Genomic DNA, 25,955 nt, shown 5'->3' on the forward strand with positions numbered 1-25,955 from the left:
TGAGTTTATAATCTCAATTTTAGGTAGACAATGGATTTCAAATTTTAAATGCTGAATTTGAAACAACTTTTGTCTACAAGTAAAAGACTTGACAACCATTGTAGATGGCAGCATGCAGATGTCTTCCAGATGCAGACCCTTTAGATGAATATATGTTTTTTTTTCATGCTCAAATGACAAGGTTTTTTTTTTTTTTCTTGGCATGTAAAACACTTTCTTTTCTTTCTTTTTAGTAATTCACCATCAAGGAGTCGGGGATTTGGAAAGTTGGGAGCACCAAGCAATATGGCGCATCTCTTGAGAACGGTGGTGACTGGCTGTTCATGTCCTTTCCTTAGTAACTTGGGGTCCTGTAAGGTTCTACCGGGAAAGAGAGACTTTCTGCGAACATTTCACACTCATCAGGCACTGTGGTGTAAATCGCCTGTAAAACCAGGTAAAAATTGACGTCCCTGTGTGCTTCGAGTCCTTGATGATAACATGCAAGGAAAACCAAGTTTTATGACCTGGTACTTGTGAGTGATCATTATAAACAGAAAATGAAATGAATGGATTTTTTTTCCTCATATTTTTCACTTATAGAAATTCCAGACTGCCATTGCTAACAGAGAAGATAAAAATAATGGGAAAAGGAAAAAGATTAACTAGTTGTATTGTATTCAGGAGCCTTTTGCTTATAGTAACCATTTCTCCCAGAAGCCTTTTCTTTGTTCCTAGAAAGTATTGGAGAATTGTACCATATATAGTTCACCTCTGCTCAGGAGTTAGGAATGAAGTGTATTAACTGATGTGCAATAATGTTCCTTGATATAGTAAAAAGCAACGTCACTGCAGTTCAGGTCAGAAATGTTCTTCCTCTTACGTGCTGCTAATAGCTACTGTTCAGCTTGGTTTTGTATCTGTTTATATGTATGCCTGTGTGTCTTTGTGTATGTGCACAGGTGGGCAGGTATCCTCTGAGACCAGAAGAGGGTGTTGGGACCCTGGAGCTGGAGTTGCAGGCTGTTGTTGGTTGTCTTGATGTGGATGCTGGGAGCCAAATGCACCCTTAACCACTGAGCCATTATCCCTCCAGCTCCACCGCTACCACTTTTATCTCTTGGGTTCCGACCATCGTCTTCTGAAGTGATGCATCAGTTTCCTAGTCTCTGTGCTTCCAGCCTCTGCCTTCCTCCTGTCTGTCCTGCACATGACAATGTGAATACCCTTTTAAAACTGTGAGAACACGCCAGTCCTTCCTTTAACGTCGCTGCTGTCGTCTCAGCTCTCACAGAAGAAGAGTGAAGGGTTCCAGCGGCCTATCAGGTCTTCTCTGATAGGAGAAGTTGTACTTGTGTCTGATCTAAGTACAGGGCAGAAGGAGGAGGGGCTCAAGGGGGTCACCTTCTAAGCTGGGTCACTTTTCTTCTAGCAGTCTTCCCAAGGACCATCCCAACACACATCGGCCAGACCTTGAGCATGTGGACATTTGTCAGGAAGACTTAGACGTTTAGTTTTTATTCCAGATGGCAATAAGCCCAGCTAAGAATGGCATTTAGTTCCTAAGAGGAAAGAATGGCATGAAGCTTTCCTCTCCCTCTTGAGGCTTGCAGGGCTGTTTTTTTTCCTGGCCACCGAGGAGCTCTGTTACCTTGAATAGATTCTGTAGCCTCTTTCCATGTGTTCCCAGAGGATGAATCACTGTTGGCATCGCACCTTTTCCCGAGTTTATCTTCAACGACTTTCTTTTGATCTGTTCTGGAAAGCCAGATTACCTAGTGATAAAGTCGGTAAGACAGGAGCAAATGGCTGTGTTGGGGACATGGGGACTGAACTTGTGAATAAATCTATAGACGCCAAGATCTCTGCATAAATATGTTTAGCTTTTGATATTTTTTTTTAAAAAAAAACTTCTCAACTATTTTTAAAATATATTCTTTTTCTCTAATAAAATATTAATTTAATTACCACATTGAAAAGCATGAAAAGTAATTCCAGTCAGTATTCCTATTTTTTCAATTGCTTCTTTTCTTAAACTCCCCACCCTCCACCCCCTCTTTTTTTTTGAGATAGGGTCTCTCAATGTAGACCTCTCAATGTAGGGTCTCTCTGCCCTGGGACTCTCTATGTAGACCAGGCTGTCTTGCCTCTGCCTCCCTAGTGCTTGAATTAAAGGTGTGTGCACTGCACTCGACTTCTGTTTCTACAGTAGGCTTGTTCAAAAATGATCCAGAGTTCACACGCTACATTTGCTTGCAATGTCTCTTAGGTCTTTTTTTGACATAGAAGAGACTTTTCATTACTGGGAACCAGACCTAGGCCTTCAAACATGCTGGCCGGGTGTGTTACTGCTGGGTTGCATCCTCGGCCCCTCTTCTCTATTTTCCTCCTTTTACTTGTTGAGGAATACAATCGTTGCTGGGTAGAATTTCCAGTGTTCTGAATTTGACTGACTGAGTTCCCTTGATTGGTTCTGCTGAATCAGTTTCTGTTCCTCCTATTTTTTTTTTTTTTTTTTTTTTTTTGGTAACATTTAGCTAGATCTGAAGGCTCTGTCAGCTTAAAGATACATTTCTGATAAGAATACCTCGCTGGTAGTGTTGTGTATTATTGTATTACATCAGGAAGACTGCTTGGTCAGTATAGGTATTGACCTTGTGATTTGTCTGATATGAAGTTCCCATCAGCTTTTATTTTCATCCAGATACTTTTAGATGCTTTGATTGATGGTCCTTAACTAAATCCATGATTTTATTAGAGCTTTCAAAATGGTGAGATTCCATCATTGTTCATTTATCAGCTAGAATTTTTCTATAAAGGAAACACACTTTCTCTGTTGTTAAAGTTACCTTAAGATGGAACTTGAAAGCTCCATCTCCATGAAAAAATGTTCTTTCCCACTACTTATTAGTTTTGCTAACAATCAGTCCATTCCTTTATGTGTTGATTGCCTATTCCCGCTGTAACAATCATAAGCCTGCTGGCTTTTTAACCTCTGGAAGCCAAAGTCCAAAGGAGTTGTCACTGGGCCTCTGTGCAAATGTTGATGGTTCTGCCCATGTCCTGGGAACTGTTGGGGAGAAGTGTTTGCTATACTTTTCTAGCTTCTGGGGAGCTCTTCTGTTTTTCAGGCTGTGGCCCTGTCCTATCTTGACAGCCTTAGTGTGGCATCTTCACATGGTCCCTGACTGGGACTCTTTGCAGCACTCCGGATAACCCAGGATTTTCCCTCTACTGCAGGCCAAATGCTTAGCAACCTTAAGTTTATGTGCCATCATAATTCTCCTGAGCCACGTATAATGTATTCAGAGGTGGTAGGGATTAGGACATGGATATCCCTGTGAAGCTGTTATTCTGCCCATCACAATGCATATTCTAAGTTGAGCAATACCATTTAAAATACTAAGTACTTTTTCTGATAATCAACATGAGCTCATGGATTATCTCTTTGGAAATGTACTACTCCATTATTCTTTTTAAAACTTTCATTTTATTTTATGGTTGTTTTTGCCTACATGTGTGTCTGTGCACACATGTATTCTTGTGCTCATGGAGGCTGGAAGAGAACCTTCTGGAACTGGAGTTCTAGACAGTTGTGATCCACCATGTAGATGTTGGGAATTGAACCCTGGTCTTCTGGGAGAGCAGCCTGTGCATCTTTCCAGCATATTTATTCTTTTTGGTATTCAAATTTCCATATTTGGCTAATGGAAGCCATTTCAGGTTGGCTCTTATGTGCATTTTTTTTTTTTTTTTTTTTTTGAGACAAGGTCTCACTTTGTTGCCCTGGCTGGCCTTGAACTCATAGAGACCCACTTACCTCTGTCTCCTAAATGCTGGCATTAAAGGTGAGCACCATCACTTCTGGCTCTCCTAAATACTTTGGACTCTGCTCTGTCATCTTTAGTAGCTGTCTTGGCTTTCCAAATGTGGGGCTTATTATTTGAGGTTAACAGATGAGATGTAAACTCCAGAGAAGTGCATATATGACTTAATTTTACACCTGGATCTAAACATTTGCCAACCTCCTATTTTTATCCCTATTCAGGTGGAAAATAAGCATTTATCTGCCTCGGGTATACTGTAAATTATTAGTGTATAAGTAGTATGGGAATATAAGACTATGTTCAAATGCAGGTATTTTCAGATTGCCTTAATCTGTCTAAAGTCTCAATAAGTTACTCCATATTTAAATCTGATTGAATTTTTAACTATATATTCAGTGGCAAGAATGGAATTTTTAAAACTACAGTAAAGACTATGTAGAAACATACTGTTTAAAAATGTGTTACTGGCTGGGCATGGTGGTGTACACCTTTAATCCCAGCACTCAAGAGGCAGAGGCAGAGGCAGGCGGATCTCTGTGAGTTCGAGGGCAGCATGGTTTACAGAATGAGTTACAGGACTGCCAGGGTTACACAAAGAAACCTTGTCTTACCCCCCCCCCATTTTTTAATGGCTTCATATTGATTAAAGCATGAGAGGAAACTAATGGCCTATGGGCATAGCTATCCTGAACTCTGCATAAAGATGTTTGTATATGCTTTCCTTTGGGCTGTAAGGAACAGAATCACAATCAGCCTATATTTTGTGCTGAGGGCTTACTATATGGATTCTCGAGGAAAGGGAGTGTAGGATACCCCTCTGTGGTGGTATTCTAATTGTACTGAAATGTGATTTTGATTGTATGTTAATAAAGTTGCCCGGGGGTCAGAGCTATTAGAGCCATAGACAGAGTGTGGCGGTGGTGGCACACGCCTTTAATCCCATAGATCTCTGTGTGTTCAGGGATACAGCCAACATTGGAGACATATGCCTTTAAGACCTAGGGGGCTGTACATTCAGACAGTGACGAGGCAGTCACGTGTTTGGATTTACAACCAATGAGAAGGCAGAACAATAATACTATAAAAAAGACGTACAGACAGGATATAGCCCTCTTTCGGGAAGCTGGGACACCGCAGGCGGAAGGGTGAGATTTTAGCTCTGAGCTCTGACCTCTCGGCTTTCTCTTTTACATTGTTTCTGTGTTTCTTATTTAATAAGACGGTTGGTTACATCAATATCTGGCGCCCCACGTTGGGCGCCAGATGTTGCATGAATCTTCAAAGTTCTTATTAATAAAATCAAACCCGAGGCGATTTATTGGGGTCCATGCTGGTAGATCAGAGAGACAGAACAAGCCACAGCTATCTCACCTTGCCAGTTCCTCAGCTGGTCCTGTTTTCTCAGACTGGAAGCCTCTCAGTCCTCATCCAGAATGAATCTCAGCTGAACTGTGTTGCTCCAAAGCCTGAAAGCTTAACCAGCCAAATGCTTAACCAGCCAAATGCTTCTAGTTTCTGGTCCTCACGCCTTATATATCTTTCTGCTTTCTACCACCACTCCCTGGGATTAAAGGCTGGCTTTCTGGGATTAAAGGAGTGTGTCACCATGCTTGGCTATTTCCAATGTGGCCTTGAACTCACAGAGATCCAGAGGGATTTCTATCTCTGGAATGCTAGGATTAAAGGTGTGAGTGCCACCATTTTCTAGCCTTGGTATCTAGTGGCTGTCCTCTGACCCCAGATAAATTTATTAGAGTACACAATATTTTTGGGAACACAATACCACCACACCCCTCCCCATCTTTGAGAAGTGGGATGCATTCTGGGTTTCCTAGTTATGGCTTGTCTTTCTTTAAATAGCCACAAATGCTATGTCTGCTGGTGTTACTCTGACTTCTTTCTGATGATTGTCTCATGGCTGAGTTTACAAATAGCTCCCATACATCCACTCTCCTAGTCTCTTTCTGTGGCTTCTTCATTTAAACCTCCCAGAGGTGAACATGATTGGGTAGGTTCCTTTTCTGTTTCTGTGATAAAACACTACAGCCAAAAGCAACTTGGGGAGGAAAGGGTTTATGTCAGTTTACAACTTTCAGGTCACATTCCATCACTGAGAGAAGTCAGGGTAGGAATTCAAGGTAAGAACCTGGAGGCAGGAGCTGAAACAGAGGTCATGGAGGACCACTGCTTGCTGGCTGCTCCTCGTGGCTTGCTCAGCCTGCTTTTTCACACTGTGTAGGATGAGTGAACTGGTCCCACCCACCCCCGTCAATCATTAATCAAGAAAATGCACTACAGCCTTGTCTACAGGCAGATCTTGTGGAAGCATTTTCTCAATTTCTCTCATTTTCTCTTCCCAAATATTTTATCTTGTGTCAAGTTGACATAAAACTGGCCAACCTGGACTGTCCTGAACCCACAATTCCTCTAAGTCATGTCATACGTAGACAGTGGCTGCTGGCTTCTCTCATGTCTGTCTTGTAGATGTTTATCTTGACCAGGTTGCTGGCCTCTTGCCTGTTGCTGGTAGAGTCTCAAGATTCAACGTTTGGAAATCCATGGCAAGTTTCCTCTGGCCAAATTGCCAGGAAAGGGACTTGAGTTCTGGCAATCATTAAAGTATCTGTTGTAGAGCTATTCTGCAGTAATTTATTTCTGTCTTTACTGAAGGCCAGCATAGGAGGACTGTAAGCCTTCCTAAGGGTGTAATTGCTCAACTCAGGTATTTTTCTCTTATGAATAGAGTAGGCTTATCATGTGCCTTGAAGAGAGGCAGTCAATTAAATGAAACATCTAGTACGTTCAGGATAGTTTGTATCACTTTCAAAAAGGTAAGTGGATCATGATTATGAATTGCTATTTTCAGTAGCAACTTGTTCATAGTATGTTTTGAAGAACAGACTTCCCGTTTCCTTTTCCCGATGTCTGCTCCGAAACATGCTCCTTAGCTTGTTCTAAACTTTGGTTTTGTTTGTTTTTAGGAATTCCATATAAGCAGTTGACAGTTGGGGTCCCCAAGGAGGTTTTCCAAAATGAGAAGCGAGTGGCATTGTCTCCTGCTGGTGTTCAGGCCCTGGTCAAGCAGGGCTTTAACGTGGTGGTGGAGTCAGGAGCAGGTGAAGCTTCCAGGTTCCCAGATGATCTCTACAGAGCAGCGGGAGCTCAAATCCAAGGGACGAAGGAGGTTCTGGCTTCAGATCTGGTGGTCAAAGTAATTACTCCTTTCTCTCTTCCGTTCACAGCTTCTTTTCCTTTTTGATACGGGTTCTCCTTATGTAGCCCTGGCTGGCCTGGAACCTACAGAGATCTGCCTGGGATTAAAACCTCCACACCTGGCTTTCCCAGTTTTCTGAGTGCTCTTCTTTTTGTTTTTAATTGGCACATAATAATTGTCCATGTTCATGCACTGTGATATTTTGACGTGTATATGCAATGTAAAATGACCAAATCAGAGCAGTTTGCACATCCATTATGTTAAACATTACCCACTTCAACTTTTCCTATTTTAAAGCCCTGCTCTTTTTCTCAATGAAATGCTTGTGTGTTGTGAATATTCTTTATGTCCCAGAAAATGTGGCCTGTTTTTAACCATGGAAGGGAAATGGAGATCTTCATTTTTATATTCTCTGGGTGGAAGTTTCTTGTAATTGACTAGGAAAAATTTTCTCTACATGGCCCATTTATATGCAGACTTCCTGCTGAAGGTTATACACTGCCAGGATGAAAAGAAGCTATGGAATGCAGCCTGGGTTGCCATGTGCAGTCTGATGACTGAAGGCAGTGATTTACACTGACATAGTGCTGCTCTAGACACAGCAGGACCGTTCTGGAGAAGGTAGCATTAGGCTGAGTGACCAGTAGGCTAACTGACTTTTAAAGGTCTTGAGATAGGCTGGAGAGATAGCTCAAAGGTTAAGAGCACTGATTGCTCTTCCAGAGGACACAGGTTCAATTCCCAGCATCCACATGGCAGCCCACAACTTTCTGTAACTCCAGTTCCTGAGACTCTTACACAGGCGCGCACACACACACACACACACAGGCAAAACACCAATGCACATAAAAAGAAAGATCTTGAGATACCAGACAGCAGAAATTTATATGCTGAGGAACTTCATAATTATGAAGTAAAAAAAAAATCATATAAAAGGCTGTACTAGGAGTTTAGTATAAAAGATAACTAGAGTAGCGCCTTCAATTTAAACCGTTAAATATCCTGTAACTTAGGCAAGGAGAGAAGTGGGGATGAAAAAAGTGTGATTACTAGACTAAAGCAAACTCACTTTCTTTATAGAAAAATGAGCTTTTTCTCTTTATTCATTCCTAAGAAGAATCATTCAGATGGTCATATTTCCTTCACTCCCCACAGCTCTAATGAATAACATAATGTATTATTTTTCGTGAGGCTGGGATTGAACCATGTCCTCAAGCGTGGTAAGCATGAACTCTGCCTCTTAGTGACATCCCCAGGCCTGGCAGCATCGTAGATGGTGATTTTGGAGAAGATACAAAATCAGTTTTTGCTATAGAAGTTTATTTATAAAACTTACGGTGTAAAGATAAGTTGCAATTAAGCTAAAACTTTAAAAAAAGTTTTAGGTTTATATATATTTGATGATAAAATTTGATATGTAGGACAACAACTTCTAGAAAATAAAAAAAATAAGTACAGCCCATGTCAGACTATGTTTTAGTGCCCAATCCTTTTTGAGATATCTTAAAAGGGAGGGGGAGAGATATTAAGTCATTACATGAATTATTTTGTGCCCTCTTAGCAATTCGATTAAAATGGAACAAGTTTTTAAACAAGTGTATGAACAAGCCAAGGGTGTGTTGAGAAGCTTGTAATATAAAAACTTAGATTTGACCCAGGGCCTCTCTGTTGAGTCAAGCCTGTTCTCGGCCTGAGGAACACACTGAGGGAAGCAGACACTTGGGTTGGTGACACGCTCAGGTGACAGCAGTCGTGGATGAACGATAAGAAGGGCCAGTAGAGTCACCTCAGAGCAGTCCTCTAATTTTTCTTACTCTCTGAAATGGATTTTTATGGAGAGAGAGAAAAAAAAACCCGAAGCCTTGTAAAAAAGGTGGTTTTGTGTGCGTACACATGCGCACACGTGCATGTGAGTGTGAGTGTTCCTGGTTTCACACATGCCGGGTAGTACTCTCCCGAATCACATCTCTAGCCCAAAGAGTCTTCAAAGTTCTCAGCCTAGATCCACATGGATCACCAGCGCAACACTTGGCAGGAATAGTAGGCAAAGGTGTCTTAGGTAAATTAAGATGAAACGCCATGATAGGAAGTGACGGAACCAGTGTTTTTGTTTGTATTTAAAAGGTACGTCGTATAGGCTATGTGTTGTATGTTTATTTCACACAAAACAAATATAGTGAAACATATATATAATATCATATATATGTATTATATATAATATACTATATCAATATATATATATTGACCATCAATGTATTATTGTCAATATAATAATATATTGAAGCTAAGTAAGCTTAATTCAGTAGAGACACTGGTTTGAATTGTGTTCATACATAGGAATGAAATTTAAAGTCACGTAAATCTTTACCATGGAGTCTTTAGTTGACAGCATTCTTAGTGTCTCAATACCCCATATATTTATGTTTGCCAAAATCAGTAAGGATTGAGTCTTTCCTTCCTTTTTTTTTGAGACAATGTTTCACTATGTCGCCCTTGCTGGCTTCTAACTGGATTTGTGGAATAGGCTAGATGGCTCCCCGACTCACAGAGATCTGCTGGCCTCTGCAGTGCTGGGATTAAATATGCCGCCTACCACTCATAGTTCTGGGATTGAGTCTTCCAACATAAAACAAATGTTTTTTTTTTTTCTTTCCCCCTAATATCTCTTAATTTTTAACAGATTAGTGAGTTTGGGGAGCCCAGGTTCACGGTAAAATTTTTATAATATTTCAGTGTTCTGCAGTCGTCTTGCCTGATCCGGTGCTGTGTGCTCCCAGAGTGTGAGCTTTTTACGCAGAACAGTTCACACAGACCTTTAGTCCCAGGATAGGTAGTAGATATCTGCATGTGGTTAAGTCCAGGCAGACATTTTTTGATGGAAGATTTACCTCAGAAGTATTATTTAAACCATAGTGTCTTACATAAGTTGTCCTGTTTACTTAAAAGACAGATGAAGGCACTGATAGATTTAATCTGTGGTTTGACTTTCCTTTCAGGTGAGAGCGCCCATGGTTAATCCAGCGTTAGGCGCTCATGAGGCTGACTTTTTAAAGCCATCGGGAACTCTCATTAGCTTCATTTACCCCGCCCAAAACCCAGACCTGCTAAAAAAGCTTTCTGAAAGAAAAACTACAGTTCTGGCAATGGACCAGGTTCCAAGAGTCACAATTGCTCAGGGGTATGATGCTCTCAGCTCCATGGCCAACATTGCTGGGTAGGTATATTCTTTCTCCTTTCAGCTGAACAGAAACATGGCGGGGGAGGGGGGGAGGCGCAGGGGCATTCATATTGCAGGTCTTCTAGAATTTTACCTTGTCACAATTGTTGGTGACTGAGCTTTTTACACTTAAATTAGCTATTATGATTTGTTTTGTTTTTTTTTCACAATAACCACAGTGATTTATGTTACATGTTTTATCTTTGTAGTTAGAAGCAAATATTTACACCTACCAAAGGAAGTAGCTGCCGGAGTGTTTGCATGAGAAAGCCGTATTTTTATGTTGTGTATGCATGCATTAGATTGAAATAGTTGTTTTTATAGATCACGAGTACTTGGATGCTGGAAATTTTATGTGTTTTAATGTAATACAGGTTGAGAACCCCTGAAAATTTGGGACCAGCTAAGGCCAGGCATTTATAATTAAGAGTAAGCCTCTGTGTGTAATTTATTTGGGAGCTGGGTGATGGGTTCCCCCAAAGAGCAAAAATAAACAACAAGGAGGTGTATAGAGGTGTCCTGTTTGTGACTGAATTTTTACATTAACTGCTGTCTGCTATATCAAGAAACTTTTCTGATATGGCCTGAGAGCTACACTAATCTATGGCTATATAAATAGAAGGCAGTTTGATATTCTGTCCATTTAGCACAATAATAGCAGTAGGTTCACCCCTGGGCCATGATATATATATATATATGATATCATATATCTATATCAATATCAATATCTATATCTATCTATCTATCTATCTATCTATCTATCTATCTATCTATCTATGCTTCTAAAAGTAATAGGTTTCCATATGGGCTTTCCCAAATATCCTTAGCAATTAAAACATTGTTGGAGGCATCACCATTCTTGGTTTCAAATTACACTACAGATCCACAGTAAAACAACATGGTACTGGTACAAAAATAGGCATATCCATCAATAGAGTAGAATCAAGAGCCCAGATTCCATATACCTACAGTCAACTGGTTTTTCACAAAGATGAGAAATGATATAGCATCTTTTACAAAACAAAAACAAAAAACCAAAAAAAAAACCCAAAACAAACAAACAAACAAACAAACAAAAACCAACCCTGGATATCTACTGTAGAAGAAACTTGATCCTTACCTCTCACCCTGAACTCAAATCACTTCCAAGTGGACGAAAGACCTCACTATTAGATCTGAATCTCTAAGACTTCCAAGAGGGAGTCCACTCAGGCTCTAGGCTCAGTTAGGACTTTCCGAATAGGAAGTCACTCAGGAAATAGGACCCACAATCCACAAGTGGGACTTTCATGAGATGAAAAGGCTTCGGTATGGCAATGGAAACTGTCAATCAAAGGAAGAGGCAGCCCGCAGAATGGGAAAGATTCCAAGTGTCTCCTGTGGAATGTTATGTAGAAAAGCATTCTAAGACCTGCTCTGCTTGCAGGGGTATGCCCGTAATCATGCCTGTCATGTCATGAGGGAGGACAGGAATGACCACCGACTTCCTGCAAGGGTGGGAACAATCTGCAGATAGAGTAATGCTTACAAAAATAGCTTCTCAAAGAAATTAATTTCTTTAAATTAAAATTGAATTAAAATTTAAGCTGATGCGAGGTGCTAATGAAAGTATTAAAAGGGAAAACAGTGCATGTAAAATAAACCAAATATGAGTAAAGTCATAGAATCTCACATGAACTGGAAGGTTCTTAGGTTTTCATTTTTTTTTGAGCTGAGGATCGAACCCAGGGCTCTGCCACTGAGCTAAATCTCCAACCTCAGGTTTTCATTTTTTAAGTCTATCATTCTCTCTGTGTGTATGAGTAAGTATGGGCATGAGTATATGGTGGTCAGATTACAGCTTCCAGGAGTAGGTTTTTCTGCCTTGTTGAGGAAGGATCTTGTTTGTATTGAGCTACGTACTCCAGGCTTGCTGGCTTGCATCATCTTCCAGGTGATTCTCCTGTCTTCAGCTCCCATCATACTGGAGCCGTGCTAGGATTACAGATTTGTGCCACCCCTCAGCTTTTAAAAGGTGGGTTCCTGGGATCAAGCTCAGTCTGTTAGGCTCGCGTGGCAAGCGCTTCTTACCTTCTGAGTAATTTCACAAGTTGGATGTTTTAGATGGAGCGCTTGTCAAATACTCTGCAGAATCTACTTAGTGTTTCAGCTGTTCATCCCATTCATACGGGCCACCATATGTTAAAGTTAAAACAAGTTAACACTTTTTGGGGGCTGCGGCGGTAGCTCAATCAATAAAGTGCTTGGTGCACAAGCTTGAAGGACCTGAGTTCAATCCCTAATACCCGAGTAAGAGGCCAGGTGAGGTGGCACAGGCTTGTACTCCCAGTGCTGGCCAGATGGATCCCCGGGACTCACTAGCCAGCCTAGTCTAATTATCAAGATCAAGGTCCCAGTGAGAGACCCTGTCTTTTTATTTTTTTATTTTTATTTATTTTTTGGTTTCTCTGTGTGGCCAGTGCTGGGATTAAAGGCATGCACCACCACAGTGAGACTGTCTTTAAAAAAAAAAATGTTCAAGGCTCCTGAGGAGCAACACATGAGGTTGGCTTCTGATCTCCGCAAGTTTTGTTCCCAGACACGTGTACCCCCAACATGAACACATACACCAGCACCTGCACAAATAATAGATAAATAGAAATACATTTTTGTTGTCCTTAATCTAAGGTAGCAAATGATTTATTGAAAACATTGTTTGTGGAATAACCACTATGCCAGGGGCCAAAAGGAATTGTTGCCATAGTTAGTGGTTGGAAGAGGGATTGTTATGCAAAGTGGGGTTTACATTTTACCCTGCAGAGTTTTAAGGGTGCTGTTGATTCTGTCATGTAAGGTGCAGGTGGGTGGGAGAATATCAAAGCCAGCTCTGGAACAGTGTTTTTAGCTGCGGAATCTTTTGAGCAAATGAGATGTTATGAGACAACGTAAATAGGTCCAATGAGTGCCGAGGCCTGCGGCTTGATGTAGAGGGGCACAGCGTTTAGAAACACCTACTTTCTATTTTGAAAATATTTTTTTCTGTTCTAGTATGCTTAAGTTACAGTAATAGCAGTGATGATAACACGTTGTTTTATTAAGTAATAGTAAACTACGAGGGAGAGGTTTTGCTGCAAGTTAACAGGTGAGTCCTAGTATTAAATAGTTGTGTAAAGATACATGGAAATGAGATGAGTGTAGTGTGCCCCAAACATCCTATTAAGAAAAGGTGGGGGAATCACTGTTAATTTTTATTGGATAATTTGTTTCTGTAGCTAAATCATATTTACTGAGCATTGTCACGCTGAGTATTTCACCTGCATTAATGTATTTAGTCCTCACAATGACTCTCAAGAGATAGATGCCCTTCCTGACTCTATGGTATAGATGTATTGTTTATATAGGAAATATATATAGTGTAAATATATTTATAATAAAGTATATTATATGGTATTTATTTATAATACAAATATTTATATCATATATTTATATTATATATACAACATATATATTGTATATATTTCCTATATATGCAGTCTTATTGTAGATATAGGAAAGCAAGGATTGACTTTGTGCAAGGTCACAAGTCTGATCAGTTGGTCAATCTCAGGAGCCCAAGCTTTCACCCACCAGAGATCAAGGGTAGTGCTTTTTCCCCTCTGAGATTGAAATCTTATTGTATACACACGTCACAGCTAATCTAAACCTGTCCTTAGTGTCATGTAGGTACCACATAGTCATTAAAGAAAATTTGAATGACATAGTAAAGTAAAAAGGGGGAGTTTGAACATGTGGAGCCTCTACGCCCAAAGAAAAGTGCTCTTGGCACATTTTGTGTCTTTGCTTGTTTCTATCTTATCGAGTCTGCGTATTTATTAAGAAGGGGCTGGGCAGGTCCTTGGATGAGAATTTGCCTCCTCAGGAGTGTTCAGCTCAGACTTCTCTTGTCCTGCTCCTGACTGGCTGGGTACCCACAGGCAGGTGTTTTCACCTTTGTGTCCATGTTTATGAAGTAAACGTAGTAACTGGACGTTTCAGAGGCTGATGTGGAGGTTGGAGGTGTAGCTAGTTTTTTTTTTTTTTTTTTGGTTTTTCGAGACAGGGTTTCGCTGTGTAGCTTTGCACCTTTTCCTGGAACTCACTTGGTAGTCCAGGCTGACCTCGAACTCACAGAGACCCGCCTGCCTCTGCCTCCCGAGTGCTGGGATTAAAGGCGTGCGACACCACCGCCTGGCCAGTTTTTTGGTTTTTTACTCTTTGTTCTTTTGGGGACCTGCCACCCAGCTCCCAAATAGATACACGGAGACTCATTCTTAAATGCATGGCCTTAGCTTGGCTTCTTAAAAAATTATCCCGTCTACCTTTTGCCTCTGGGCTTTTACCTTTCTCTATTCCCTTGTTTCCTTCTTCCTCCGTGGCTGGTTGTGTAGCTGAGTGGCTGGCCCCTAGCATCCAGCCCTCCTCCTTTTCTGGCTCCTTTCGTCACCCTTCTAGTTACTCTCTCTGCCTGCCAGCCTCGCCTATCCTCTCATTAGACCAATCAGGTGTTTTATTTTTATTTATTTATTTATCTATTTATTTTGAGACAGGGTTTCTCAAGGTAGCTTTGGTGCCTGTTCTAGATCTCGTGCTGTAGACCAGGCTGATCTCAAACTCACAGAGATCCACCTGGCTCTGCCTCCCGAGTGCTGGGATTAAAGGTGTGCACCACCACCGCCTGGGCTCAATCAGATGTTTTAAACAGGCAAAGTAGCACAGGTTTTTACAGAGTTAAATAAATGCAACATAAAAGAATCCAACACATCTTTGCATCATTAAACACATATTCCATAGCATAAACACATGGAACACATCTTAAACTAATATTCCACAGCAGGTTGGAGGGGTAAGACTATAAACAAGCCTTAGAAATAATCTTGCTGTAGAGTACCACACAGATGTCGTTTCTGCAGCCATGTAGCTGACAGGTTATAATCATGTATGGGTCCTTTGCCTTTTATTTTATGGAGCTGTCTGTTTATTTTTTCAGTTACAAGGCTGTGGTTTTAGCAGCGAATCATTTTGGAAGGTTTTTTACGGGTCAGATCACAGCCGCTGGAAAAGTCCCCCCAGCTAAGGTACGTACAACTTCCGGTGTTTTTTCACAAGACCAATTGAAGGCACCCTAAAATACAGCTGTTTCTAAACGTGTCGCTGATGCTTTTATAGTACTTAGAAATCTAAATCTAAAGTAAAGCCTTAGTGCTTGAAAAAGGAACTTTTGGCTTTTCTGTTTGTTTGTTTGTTTGTTTGTTTTTTTAGAAGGTCTAGTCTTTTCTCTTTTTCAGTTTTTGACTTGTTTCAATTCTTAAATGGATTTTTGGCTAGGTTGATCTGTGGGCCAAATTACTATTGCTTTTTAAAAAGCTTCAGGATATCATTCGGTGAATCTGTGATTCTTGGTTACTGCAGCATCATAGTTTGTAGAAAACACTTTGGTTTCCTCATGCTTGTTGGTTTGCGGTGTCAAGAGGACGGGACCTAATGGGAGGTGGTATAATCAGAGCACAGCGGAAGGATGCTGCTTCCTGAATCCAGATTGAGAGCAGAGAGAGAAAGAGAGTGGTTAATGGCAAGCAATGAGGATGGGAGGGCACAAGCTCAGGAGATTACATTGTGACCCTTTAATAGAGGCCACTAAATATAAACCCTGAGTCGAGGCCTAAGAAAGAGGACTTAGAAATGCTGTCATCCATCTGGCTGCTTTCTGTCCTTCAAACTTGTTTTACAAACTCAGAATTGTTTTACCAATAAATCTATGAAGGAAAAACAAAAACAAGTAGCCTTGAGAAAACAGAACATGGAAAGAAAAGCAAGTCCTTTAAAGAAAGGCCAGGATGTTTAGCAAGAATGTGTCTGTGACCGCCATAGATGTATGGTACACGAGACACTAAACTCTCTATATCTGAAATATGAAACTTCATCTTATTGCATAAGATCATAAGGAAATGTCTGGTATTCAAACTGGCTGGGAACTCAACGCTGTTCTTAAGCTGGCTAAATACATTGATGTGTAAGCCAACACCTTAGTTCTGGTTAGGATCTCTGTAGAAAAGTGTGGAAGTTTAGAGGAAACTTGTAATATGGGATTAAAAAATGAAACAAAAACCAAGAGGCTTAACGGGATACTCAGTGAGTTGTTAAAAGGTGGAAGGGTGACTATGTCTGCTAGTTTTTAAATTCAGTAGCCTAGGGGTAAAGGCGTCTGCCTGCAAGCCTGATAACCTGAGTTCTATTCCTGGAACCCCCTGGTAGAAAGAAAAAAAAAAACCAAAACCAACAATGAAATATTCTCTCTGACCTCCACATGTGCACTGTGGCATGTTTTCTCCCCCACCCCCACCCCTACCCCTTGCATTAAGAAATAAATTCAGCTTAAGTAACTTAGGTTTGATGTAAGAAGTGATTTTCTAAAATTGGAGAATTAGATCCTGTGAGGCTTATCATGTAGAATATTTTTAAGTTATTTTTAAAGATAGAGTTGTTTTAACTTGTCTAGAATGAACTAGCATCACTTTAATACATATGCTGTGTTGTGTACTCAGTTTAGGCATGAGGGACAAGCCTGAACAAGATAAATACCAACCCTTCTGCACAAAAGTTACATTCCAGTGTGGATCATGAAGAGGATGGGAAAACCCAGATAAATATACGATATAAATGTAGTTGTAAAAAATGAGAACCAGATGACAGGATGATGTGTAGTGAGAACGCGCTGACTCCCTAAGCTGGGGGATAGGAAGGCCGCTCCTGCCACCTGAAACTAGGGATTTAAGATGATGGCCCAAGGGAACATGGTATATAGGACACTGAAAAGGAAGAGGGTGTTGTGTGCTCTAGGAAAAGAAGGCTGTTTTTAGAGAGCGATGGTGAACAAGATGGAGGGCGATTCAAGATGATGTGGAAAACAAAGGTCTCTGAGTGATGCAGGGCCACCCCTACAGGTTATGTTATTACAAGTCAGACAGACGTTTCTCCCTGTGCCTGGCTTTTTACGTGGGAGCTGGGGATCTGAACTCGCGTCCTTGTGTTTGTAAAGTAAGCACTTTACGCACTGAGCGATCTTCCTAGCCTGACTATTAGTTATCTTGCTGTACAATAGATCTCTTTTTTCCCCCCTCCTAACTATAATCATGCCTTTTTCCATTCTTTTCTTTTTGTTTTTGAGAGACTGTCTTGCTCTGTAGTTCAGGTTGGCCTTCAACTCCTTATCCTCCTTGCTTTAGAATATGATTAGAGTGATTTCATGCATCGGTGCTATTTCCCGACAGGAGAATTGGCCTTGTTCTGTATGTTTTTTAGACTTGCTTGTTACTATTATTTTCTTTTTAGCGTTATTGGAACTTCTGTGTAGAACAGGGTTGGTGCTTTGGAGTTTAGACTCTGATGTTTGTTTGCCGAGGTCCCTTTCTGACCCAATTTCTGCGGACTTTCTCCTCTTCTGAACAAACCACCGCCATCAGCATCCGTTGGCATGGTTTCTGAGGTACTGCCTAGGGGGTCACTGGAGCACACAGTTTTGACAGCATAGACTTCTCAGAAAAAGCAGAAGGAGCCGTGGCCTGATGGGTGGGTGAGAATTTACACACTTCCCTGTTTCTGTAGGTGACATTTGTTTGTTCTTACAGGAACAAGGAGGTGCCTGCATGTAGCCATTTATGGGATGCAGAATAAGACTCGTTTTCTCAGGAAAGCCCATTCAAGACTAGAAGCAACACGGCTTTCATTGTGTTTCTGAGGGGTGGGGGCTGCAGTTCCTGTGGGATTCTTGGGCTCTCTCAGCTCTGATCCTTCTGTGGTTAGGGAGAGTCACGTGTACTGCCTCAGATTTCAGATATGGATCATTCAAGATGCCCCCCCTCCCCCATTCTATTTGTTTACCAGCTCTTTTTCAGCAGCATTTGAGCTCAAAATAGCAGTTGGCACGGATGTTTTGTCAAAGTTGTACCCATCTCTTCAACATTTTTTTTTCAGTGTTTTATGAACCCAGGAAAGCCTTGGCTTTGGAGAGGGAGAGGCAGTTGGAGTACCATCCTGGCGTTTGGGTGGTCGTTTCTGTCCAGTGAGAATGAACTCGTTAGTCTTTAACATGTGTGGCATCAACTGTGCCTCCATGGCCTCTGCTCTGGGATGCTGACTGCCAGGGAAAGGTGTTGGCCGCTGGCAGAGGTTGCTGCTTTGATCAATTTTAAAAAGAGTGGTGATTCAGCTGAAGGCTGGACCCTTTGCTCCATCCACATGGCGATCCGCACCACCAATCACACCATTGATTGAGTGATAACTATGTACCAGGCACCAGGAGTTGCCAGCCGGTGATCTTTTGCCATCGTCTGGTAACAAGCTTTAAAACATTCCATGCCAGGCATTGGCGATGCACACCTTTAGTCCCAGCACTGAGGAGGCAGAGGCAGATGGATCTCTGTGAGTTCGAGGCCAGTCTGGTCTACAAAGCAAGTTCCAGGACAGCTAGGACTACACAGAGAAACCCGGTCTTGGAACAAAACAAAACAAAACAAGACAAAACAAGCTAACAACAATGACAAAAAACCCAACCCAACCCAAACCAAACCAACCCAAACAACATTCCTTGTTCTTTTCCTCAGATCCTGATAGTTGGTGGTGGCGTTGCTGGACTGGCTTCTGCAGGTGCAGCCAAGTCCATGGGCGCAGTCGTCCGCGGATTTGATACAAGGTAAACACTTAGCTACTAATTAATGTTTAACTGAAAACACTTGTTTCAAACGAGGCCTATTCCATTAGAGATAATAATAGCTCACTGAAGCTTTTCTGTTCGGTCTTTCCAATTACCATTTTTGTTTTCTTTTTGTCTTTTGGCTTTTTAAGAGTTGAGTCAATGAAAAATTATTTACTGGGAAAAATTGGACGTACTTAGCTTCAGTATAGCAGAAATACTAAAGTAATGGGAAATTAATAGGCCACAGTTCTTTGTGTACATTGGCAATGGGGCCAGAGTGGTCTCTGGTGAGCTTGTAGCATGTTGCTTTCCTGTGTCCTTTTTATCTTTAGAATGCTGTTGGGCACTAGGCAGGGCCTGAACACAGCTAATGGGTTCATTGGGAGGAGATTATGCCTAGCATTGACTGGATGGAAGTAGAACTGACTGGTGACAATCTCCAAATGCTTTTATATTTGGTGAGACTGGGTATTATTGTCCCCAGTCCTCATACATGCTGGGTAAGTGCTCTGTCACTGAGCTAAAGACCGGGCCTTCCAATCACTTTTTACCTAGAATAACAATGAACTGTAGTTGTAGTGTTTATGCCAAGGCATCTGCTTTGGATGTACAGAGAGAGCTGACTCTTTTTCTCTCAAGATCGTAGAACATGTAGGAGAAACTACTTTTCTATGTACAGTGTGTTTCTCTAAGACAGTCATAAAACATTTTCCTAGGTGGTTTGCCAAGAGAAGTTTCATTAAAATTCTTCTTCATTGCTGAAGATGCCAGATACCAGCATTGATTAAATGCTTACTCAGTCTAATGATCATTTTGTCCTTCCATTTTTTGGGGGGAACATTTCAAAATACATATGTATTTATCATCAATGAGGGTACTGGAGTAATAACACTACTGCCAATCTTACTTACTTTTCAGTGCCTGAGATCCATTCTAGAGCCTTGTATATACCCAGCACATGCTCTGCTCACTGAACAATGTCCTTCCACTGCCAATCATGAATATAGAAAACAAAATCAAAGTTGGAAAGACTATAACTTTTAAACGTTTATAGGATATGATCAGCAGCTCTTTCCTGAACTTAGAGAAATGAGATGCTTATAAAATCCAGTTCATCTCAGTGAGAAAATGAGGCATTTCCAGAGTAGCCATGACATCAGCTAAGGAGAGTTGGGGCCCAAAGTGACGTTGCTTTTATCCTTTCATTTTTAAGGTTTGCTGATGAGTGGATTTCCCCAAAGACTTCGAAGTCTTTGGAAAGTGGATTGTTCATGTTTTTTGATATAATGGATAATGATATTCAAGTAGCGATAGGTATATTTGGACGTGGAAATGATTTGAAACTTGCTGAGTTAGCTACTGAGCATTTAATGTACTGATGACAATGTTCAAATTGTGAACTGAATAGACAGCTAGAGTACTGCTGTTGTTTAAGTCTGTTTGTGGTGGTTTGAATGAAGATGTCGCCCCTGGGCTCATACATTTAAATGCTTGGTCCCCAGTTGGTGGAAATGTTTGGGAAGGGTTAGGAGGTGTGGCCTTGTCGGAGGAGGTGTGTTCTTCGGGCATGTTTTAAGGTTTTCAAAGCCCACACTGTTCCCAGTTAACTCTCTGCCCCATGCTTGTGGATTGAGATGTGAACTCTCAGCTACTGCTCCAGCATCATGCCTGCCGGCTGCCATGCTCCCCACCATGGTGGTCATGGACTCGAACCCGCTGTAACTGTGAGCTCCAGTTTAAATGCTTTCTTTTATAAGTTGCCTTGGTCATTGTGTCTCACCACAGCAATGGAAAAGTAACTAAGATTCTACTTTTATTTGTCATGTATTTACTTAATATAAAAAGCACCATAATGTAACAAATCACATTGTAACGTAATAAAAGCATCATGCAGCTAGATTTTTGTAGGTACCCAAGCAAACACTCGATAGTCCCAAACTCCATCCATCTCATTGAATTTCTATAGAGTTAGAATGACCATTCTGATTTATAGTTTTATTATCAATTACATTTATTTTGTGCATCATAAAAAAAGCCATGACTGAGTTAAGCCTAGAAAACAATTCGCTTTATGTTCTTTTTTATGACTCTCGTGTCCTTTGCCTATATCCCATCTTTCTTCATTACTAACATTGACCATTCTTGTTGTCCTTTCTAAATGTTATTCTATACACACATGTACATTTGTCTGCTTATATTCATATTCATGTACACCTTATAGGCTAGGGTCTGAATGTGAGGGAGAACACAAGGTTATTATTATTTTTTTTTTTTCTGAGATTGGGTGTCCTTCCTTAATATTGTATATCCGAAGTCCATCCATTTTTTCCTGCAGATCTTATGACTTCATTTTTTAAATTGAGAATGATTTTTTTTCATACAATATATTCAGATTGTGGTTTCCCTCCATCTCTTTTCAGATCCTCCCCACCTCTCCATCCTTCCAACTTCATGCCCTCTCTCTCCTTCTCTCTCTCTCTCTCTCTCTCTCTCTCTCTCTCTCTCTCTCTCTCTCTCTAGAAAACAAATAGGCAAATCAAAATGACAAACCAACAAGAATATAACAAAATGAACAACTCCTCCCACACACACACACACACACACACACACACACACACACCCATAAAAACACAAAATCAGAAACCATAATCCACAAACAAAAGACTAGTAAGGTAGAAAATGTCCATACGAAACAATATGAGCCCAAACATCTCAAAAATACCTTTGAGTTCATTTTGTCTGCTGCTGGGCATGGGGCCTGCCCTTAAGTGTGGTTTGTATACCCACTGAGGCTTCACTGGGAGAGTTTATTAGAGATCATTTCTTGGTTGGGGTGGGAGCTCTTGTCTACTTCTCCATCTCAGTGCTGGGATGCTGTCTGGGTTGGAACTACTGCAGGCCCTGGGCATGCGGCCACAGTCTCTGTGAGTTGATTGTGCATCAGCCCTGTTACATGTGTGTACCGCTAGTTCTAATGTAGTAGGTATTTTTCTGTTGCTGTGATAAAACACCATGACCAAAGCAACTTATAAAAGAAAGAGTTTATTTGGGCTGATGGTTCCATAGGGATGAGAGTCCTTTAAGACTGCATGGTAGCATGGTGACTGGAGCAGGAAGCTGAGCATTGTGGGGGACATTCTCCTTCAAACCACCACACCTAGTTACTATCTTTCTTTATATAAAATATTTTAATGACTATATTTGTAATTGTCGTAAGCACCTCTAGTGATTGCTGTTATTAAGGAAGTGTGAGATTTATTGTAGTGGCAGGGATATTAGTGATTTCCACCACTGAAATTGTTACTGGCTTCCATTTTCCAACCAGAATATGGTGATTGTGTGGCATTTATTTATTTTAAATTGGATGTGTTTCGCATAATTTAAATATATTGGCTCTTCACATTTTATCATTTATTCATCTACAGTTTTCTTTTGAGACACCATCTCATATGGTTTAGACTTTCTTTGAGGTCCTGGTCATCCTCCTACCTCCTCCTTCCAATTCTGGGATTACAGGCATGCACCACCACATCTGTTTGCTTTTTAAAATCAGTTTATGAATTTATGAGAACTGAGGCCCCCCAAATCACTTTGTTTAATTATAAAGTATTTCTAACAAAAGCCATTTATGTGGGAAAATCTCACAATAAGAACTCAGCAATTTATAATGAAAAACCTCAACTTGTATGATATGAATTATACCAAACCTCAATATATCAAATGTCATACCATTATCAATATTGGGACCAAAAGGACTTATAACTGATATTGGCCATAGTGATCTTCTTCTTTTAGTTTAAATAGGAATTGGGATTCTTCTTTTTTCTCTTAAGAAAAAGTATGTGAGAACTGCCTTTGTTTAAAAAGTCACTGAAACAATCAAGCCAGAGATAGCAAAATAAACTTTTGACTTTCACTATGTAGGGTTTACTTAAAGTCATGGCCCCTTTGGCAAACCTCTATTTCCAAAAATATTTATATTGCAATTCATAACAATAGAAAAATTAAAGTTATGAAGTAGCAACGAAATAATTTTATGGTTGTAGGTCACCACATGAGGAACTGTATTAGAGGGTTGCAGCATTAGGAAGGTTGAGAACCACTGACTTAAAGTGTATGTGTAAAGAGGATTTTGATGTATATAACAGGGGACTAATTAATTACTGTTTCCCCTTCCACACTCCAGAGCTGCAGCTTTGGAACAGTTCAAGTCTCTTGGTGCTGAACCCTTGGAGGTGGACTTGAAGGAATCTGGTGAGGGCCAAGGAGGCTATGCAAAAGAGATGTCCAAAGAGTTCATTGAAGCAGAAATGAAGCTCTTTGCTCAGCAGTGCAAGGAAGTGGACATCCTTATCAGTACAGCGCTCATTCCAGGTATGCTACTGGGGAAATGGTTAGCTTTAAGGTACTTTGACAAACGATCTTTTGAAATTTAAAATGAAGATTGTTAGGGTTTCTGTAATAAAGCACCGATACCAAAAGCAGCTTGGGGAGAAAAGGGTTTACTTCAGCTTACAGCTCTGAGGTGACATATGCTGATTGAAGTCACAGCAGGAACCCAGAGTCAGGAACTGAAGCAGAGGCCACTGAGGGGTTCTCCTTATTGGCTTGTTCCTCAAGATTGCTCAGTCTGCCTTTGTATGAAACCCAGGACCACCTTCCCAGGGGTGGTACCACCCACAATCAGCTGGGCCCTCCCACGTCAATCACTAGTTAAGAAAGCTCTCCAGTCTTGCCTACAGCACAATCTTTATTATTATTATTATTATTATTATTATTATTATTATTGTTATTATTATTATTTGAGACGGGGTTTCTCTGTGTAACAGCCATAGCTGTCCTGGAACTCACTCTGTAGACCAGGCTGGCCTCAAACTCACAGAGATCCACCTGCCTCTGCCTCCTGAGTGCTGGGATTAAAGGCGTGCGCCACCACCACCCAGCTACAGCACATACTTCTGGAGGCATTTTCTCAGTTGTGGTTCCCTCTTCTTGGATAACTCTTGCTTGTATCAAGTTGATAAAAACACAACACACCCATACACACATGCACACAAACAAAACCAACCAGCTCAAGGATGAATAAATGTTTAGTGTTTAGATTTCTTTTTTCTTTTAAAATTTTTTTTAGATGGAAGATAATTTTGTAATTATATTCATGTACTGAAAACATACAGTAGACATTAAGCCCAGTTTAGGGACAAGTTCTTTGGCCTTTGCCTTTTCCAGCTTGGCAATGCAAGTCACAGATTTAGTACCTGTAGTAGTACTTTCTCATAGGGGCCACCAGCCTGCAAATAATGACACAGAGACTTCTTATTAATTATGAAAGCTTGGCCATAGCTTAGGCTTTTTCCCAACTAGCTCTTACAACTTAATCTGTCTCTATTAATCTGCAATCTGCCATGTGTCTCAGTCACCTCTGCTCTGTCCCATCTGTCCCAGTCTCACTAGCATCTCCCCTTTCTTCTTCCCAGAGTCCTCTCTACCCAGAAGTCCCGCCTATTCTCTCCTGCCTAGCTATTGGCCATTCAGCTTTTTATTAAACCAATCACAAACATCTTCACAGTGCGCAGAAACATTATCCCCCAACTAGGACCCAGGACGCAGCCTCCCCAGTGGCGGCGGATATCATCCTATCTGTTGTAATTGGTCCTAATAGCTTCCCCCAGCTTAGCCAGAGCACCCTTGTCTTCCAAGTTAACCTGTGTGAAGGCAACCGTGGTGCACGTCTGTGTCTTCTTGCGGACCAGCCGCCCCAGCCTGGCCTTTCCTTTGATGGTGCAGTAGGGGACCGACTTGCAACCCAGGACAAGCAGGAAGACCGCCAGCTCAATGGGGTCTATGTTGTAGGCGTTCACCACCAGCTGAGTCTAATTGTTCTCCACCAAGGTGGTGACTGTATTGGCCTCTGGAACACACAACCACTCTGCCTGAGTGCTTGGGCTGCTGCAGTCACAAAAAAGCAGTCACAGAAGCTGTGACTCAGGGTTAAAAAGCTCGATTTCACTCTTCACAGTGATTTCAGGCTGAAGACATTCACACACCATTGCACGTGTTCGAATTTCTTTAAGTGAAGGTCGTGTGTGTGTGTGTGTGTGTGTGTGTGTGTGTGTGTGTAATAAAAGTACTAGAAAAATGAAAAAACACAGGGCAAAAATCACTGTAGCCCCTGGGCACAGAAGTCATTAATAACATCACATGATTTCTCTCAGTGTATTTTCATGTAACTGTGTTTATATCATAGGTTATTTTCTATTTTCTGTACTCTATTTTTTTAGGTGGTGTCTTTACTAAGTTTTTGATCAAGTGCTAATTTTTTTCTGTTCTCTTTAAGACACTGTGTTTTCATTGTCAAAAAGCACTGAAAAATCTAAAGAATTAAAAACAGGTCAGAAGCTGGGCGGTGGTGGCATATGCCTTTAATCCCAGCACTTGGGAGGCAGAGGCAGGTGGATCTCTGTGAGTTCGAGGCCAGTCTGGGCTACAGAGTGAGTTCCAGGAAAAGCACAAAGCTACACAGAGAAACCCTGTCTTGAAAAACCAAAAACCAAAAAAAAAAAAAAAAAAAAAAAAATCAGAAATCCCATCAGAGATCATCATGACTAATATTTTGATGATAATGTTTCCATAAGAAAAGGTGTTTCTGTGTATATGTATATATTTATGGGATTTCCAGGGAATGCTTTTCTTTAAGGATATGACACTTTGTTCTTATTATTTCCTTTAACATGTATTTTTTTGGGAATGATTTATCATGTTTATTTACATGCAGTGCATGCAAACCAGAAGAGGGCATCAGAGTCCCTGGAGCTGAGTTAGGGACAGTTGTGAGACATGTGCTGTGGATGCTGGTCCTCTTCCAAGAGCAGTCAGTGCTCTTAACCACTGAGCCATCTCTCCAGCCCTGATGTGTTTGTTTTGTTCAACCAGATTGTGACATCTGTGACGGCAGGGATGATTTTTAGATCTTAATGTGTTCTGTATGTTTGTGCTGAATTCATAATG

The 25,955-nt window shown here is 40.9% G+C and overlaps 1 protein-coding gene and 1 non-coding gene across 9 annotated transcripts in view; one reads left to right on the top strand and one right to left on the bottom strand.

Annotated features, from left to right (window-relative positions):
- Nucleotides 1-25,955, top strand: part of Nnt (nicotinamide nucleotide transhydrogenase) — a 94,613-nt gene that overhangs the window by 4,223 nt on the left and 64,435 nt on the right. For all 8 annotated transcript variants that reach the window (XM_006989807.4, XM_016008095.3, XM_006989808.4 and 5 more), the window contains exons 2-7: nucleotides 234-436; nucleotides 6,788-7,017; nucleotides 10,017-10,234; nucleotides 15,243-15,330; nucleotides 18,856-18,944; nucleotides 23,134-23,321. In XM_006989807.4, the coding sequence (XP_006989869.2) occupies nucleotides 286-436; nucleotides 6,788-7,017; nucleotides 10,017-10,234; nucleotides 15,243-15,330; nucleotides 18,856-18,944; nucleotides 23,134-23,321 (964 nt within the window). In that variant the 5' untranslated portion in view covers nucleotides 234-285. The remainder of the gene's footprint in view (nucleotides 1-233; nucleotides 437-6,787; nucleotides 7,018-10,016; nucleotides 10,235-15,242; nucleotides 15,331-18,855; nucleotides 18,945-23,133; nucleotides 23,322-25,955) is intronic.
- On the bottom strand, nucleotides 24,927-25,002 carry LOC121823013 (small nucleolar RNA SNORD36). Its single transcript, XR_006064308.1, has one exon. It is a non-coding gene; the product is annotated as a small nucleolar RNA SNORD36 (small nucleolar RNA).

Source organism: Peromyscus maniculatus, chromosome 15 (assembly GCF_049852395.1).
Source record: "Peromyscus maniculatus bairdii isolate BWxNUB_F1_BW_parent chromosome 15, HU_Pman_BW_mat_3.1, whole genome shotgun sequence".
Lineage (NCBI taxonomy): Eukaryota > Metazoa > Chordata > Mammalia > Rodentia > Cricetidae > Peromyscus > Peromyscus maniculatus.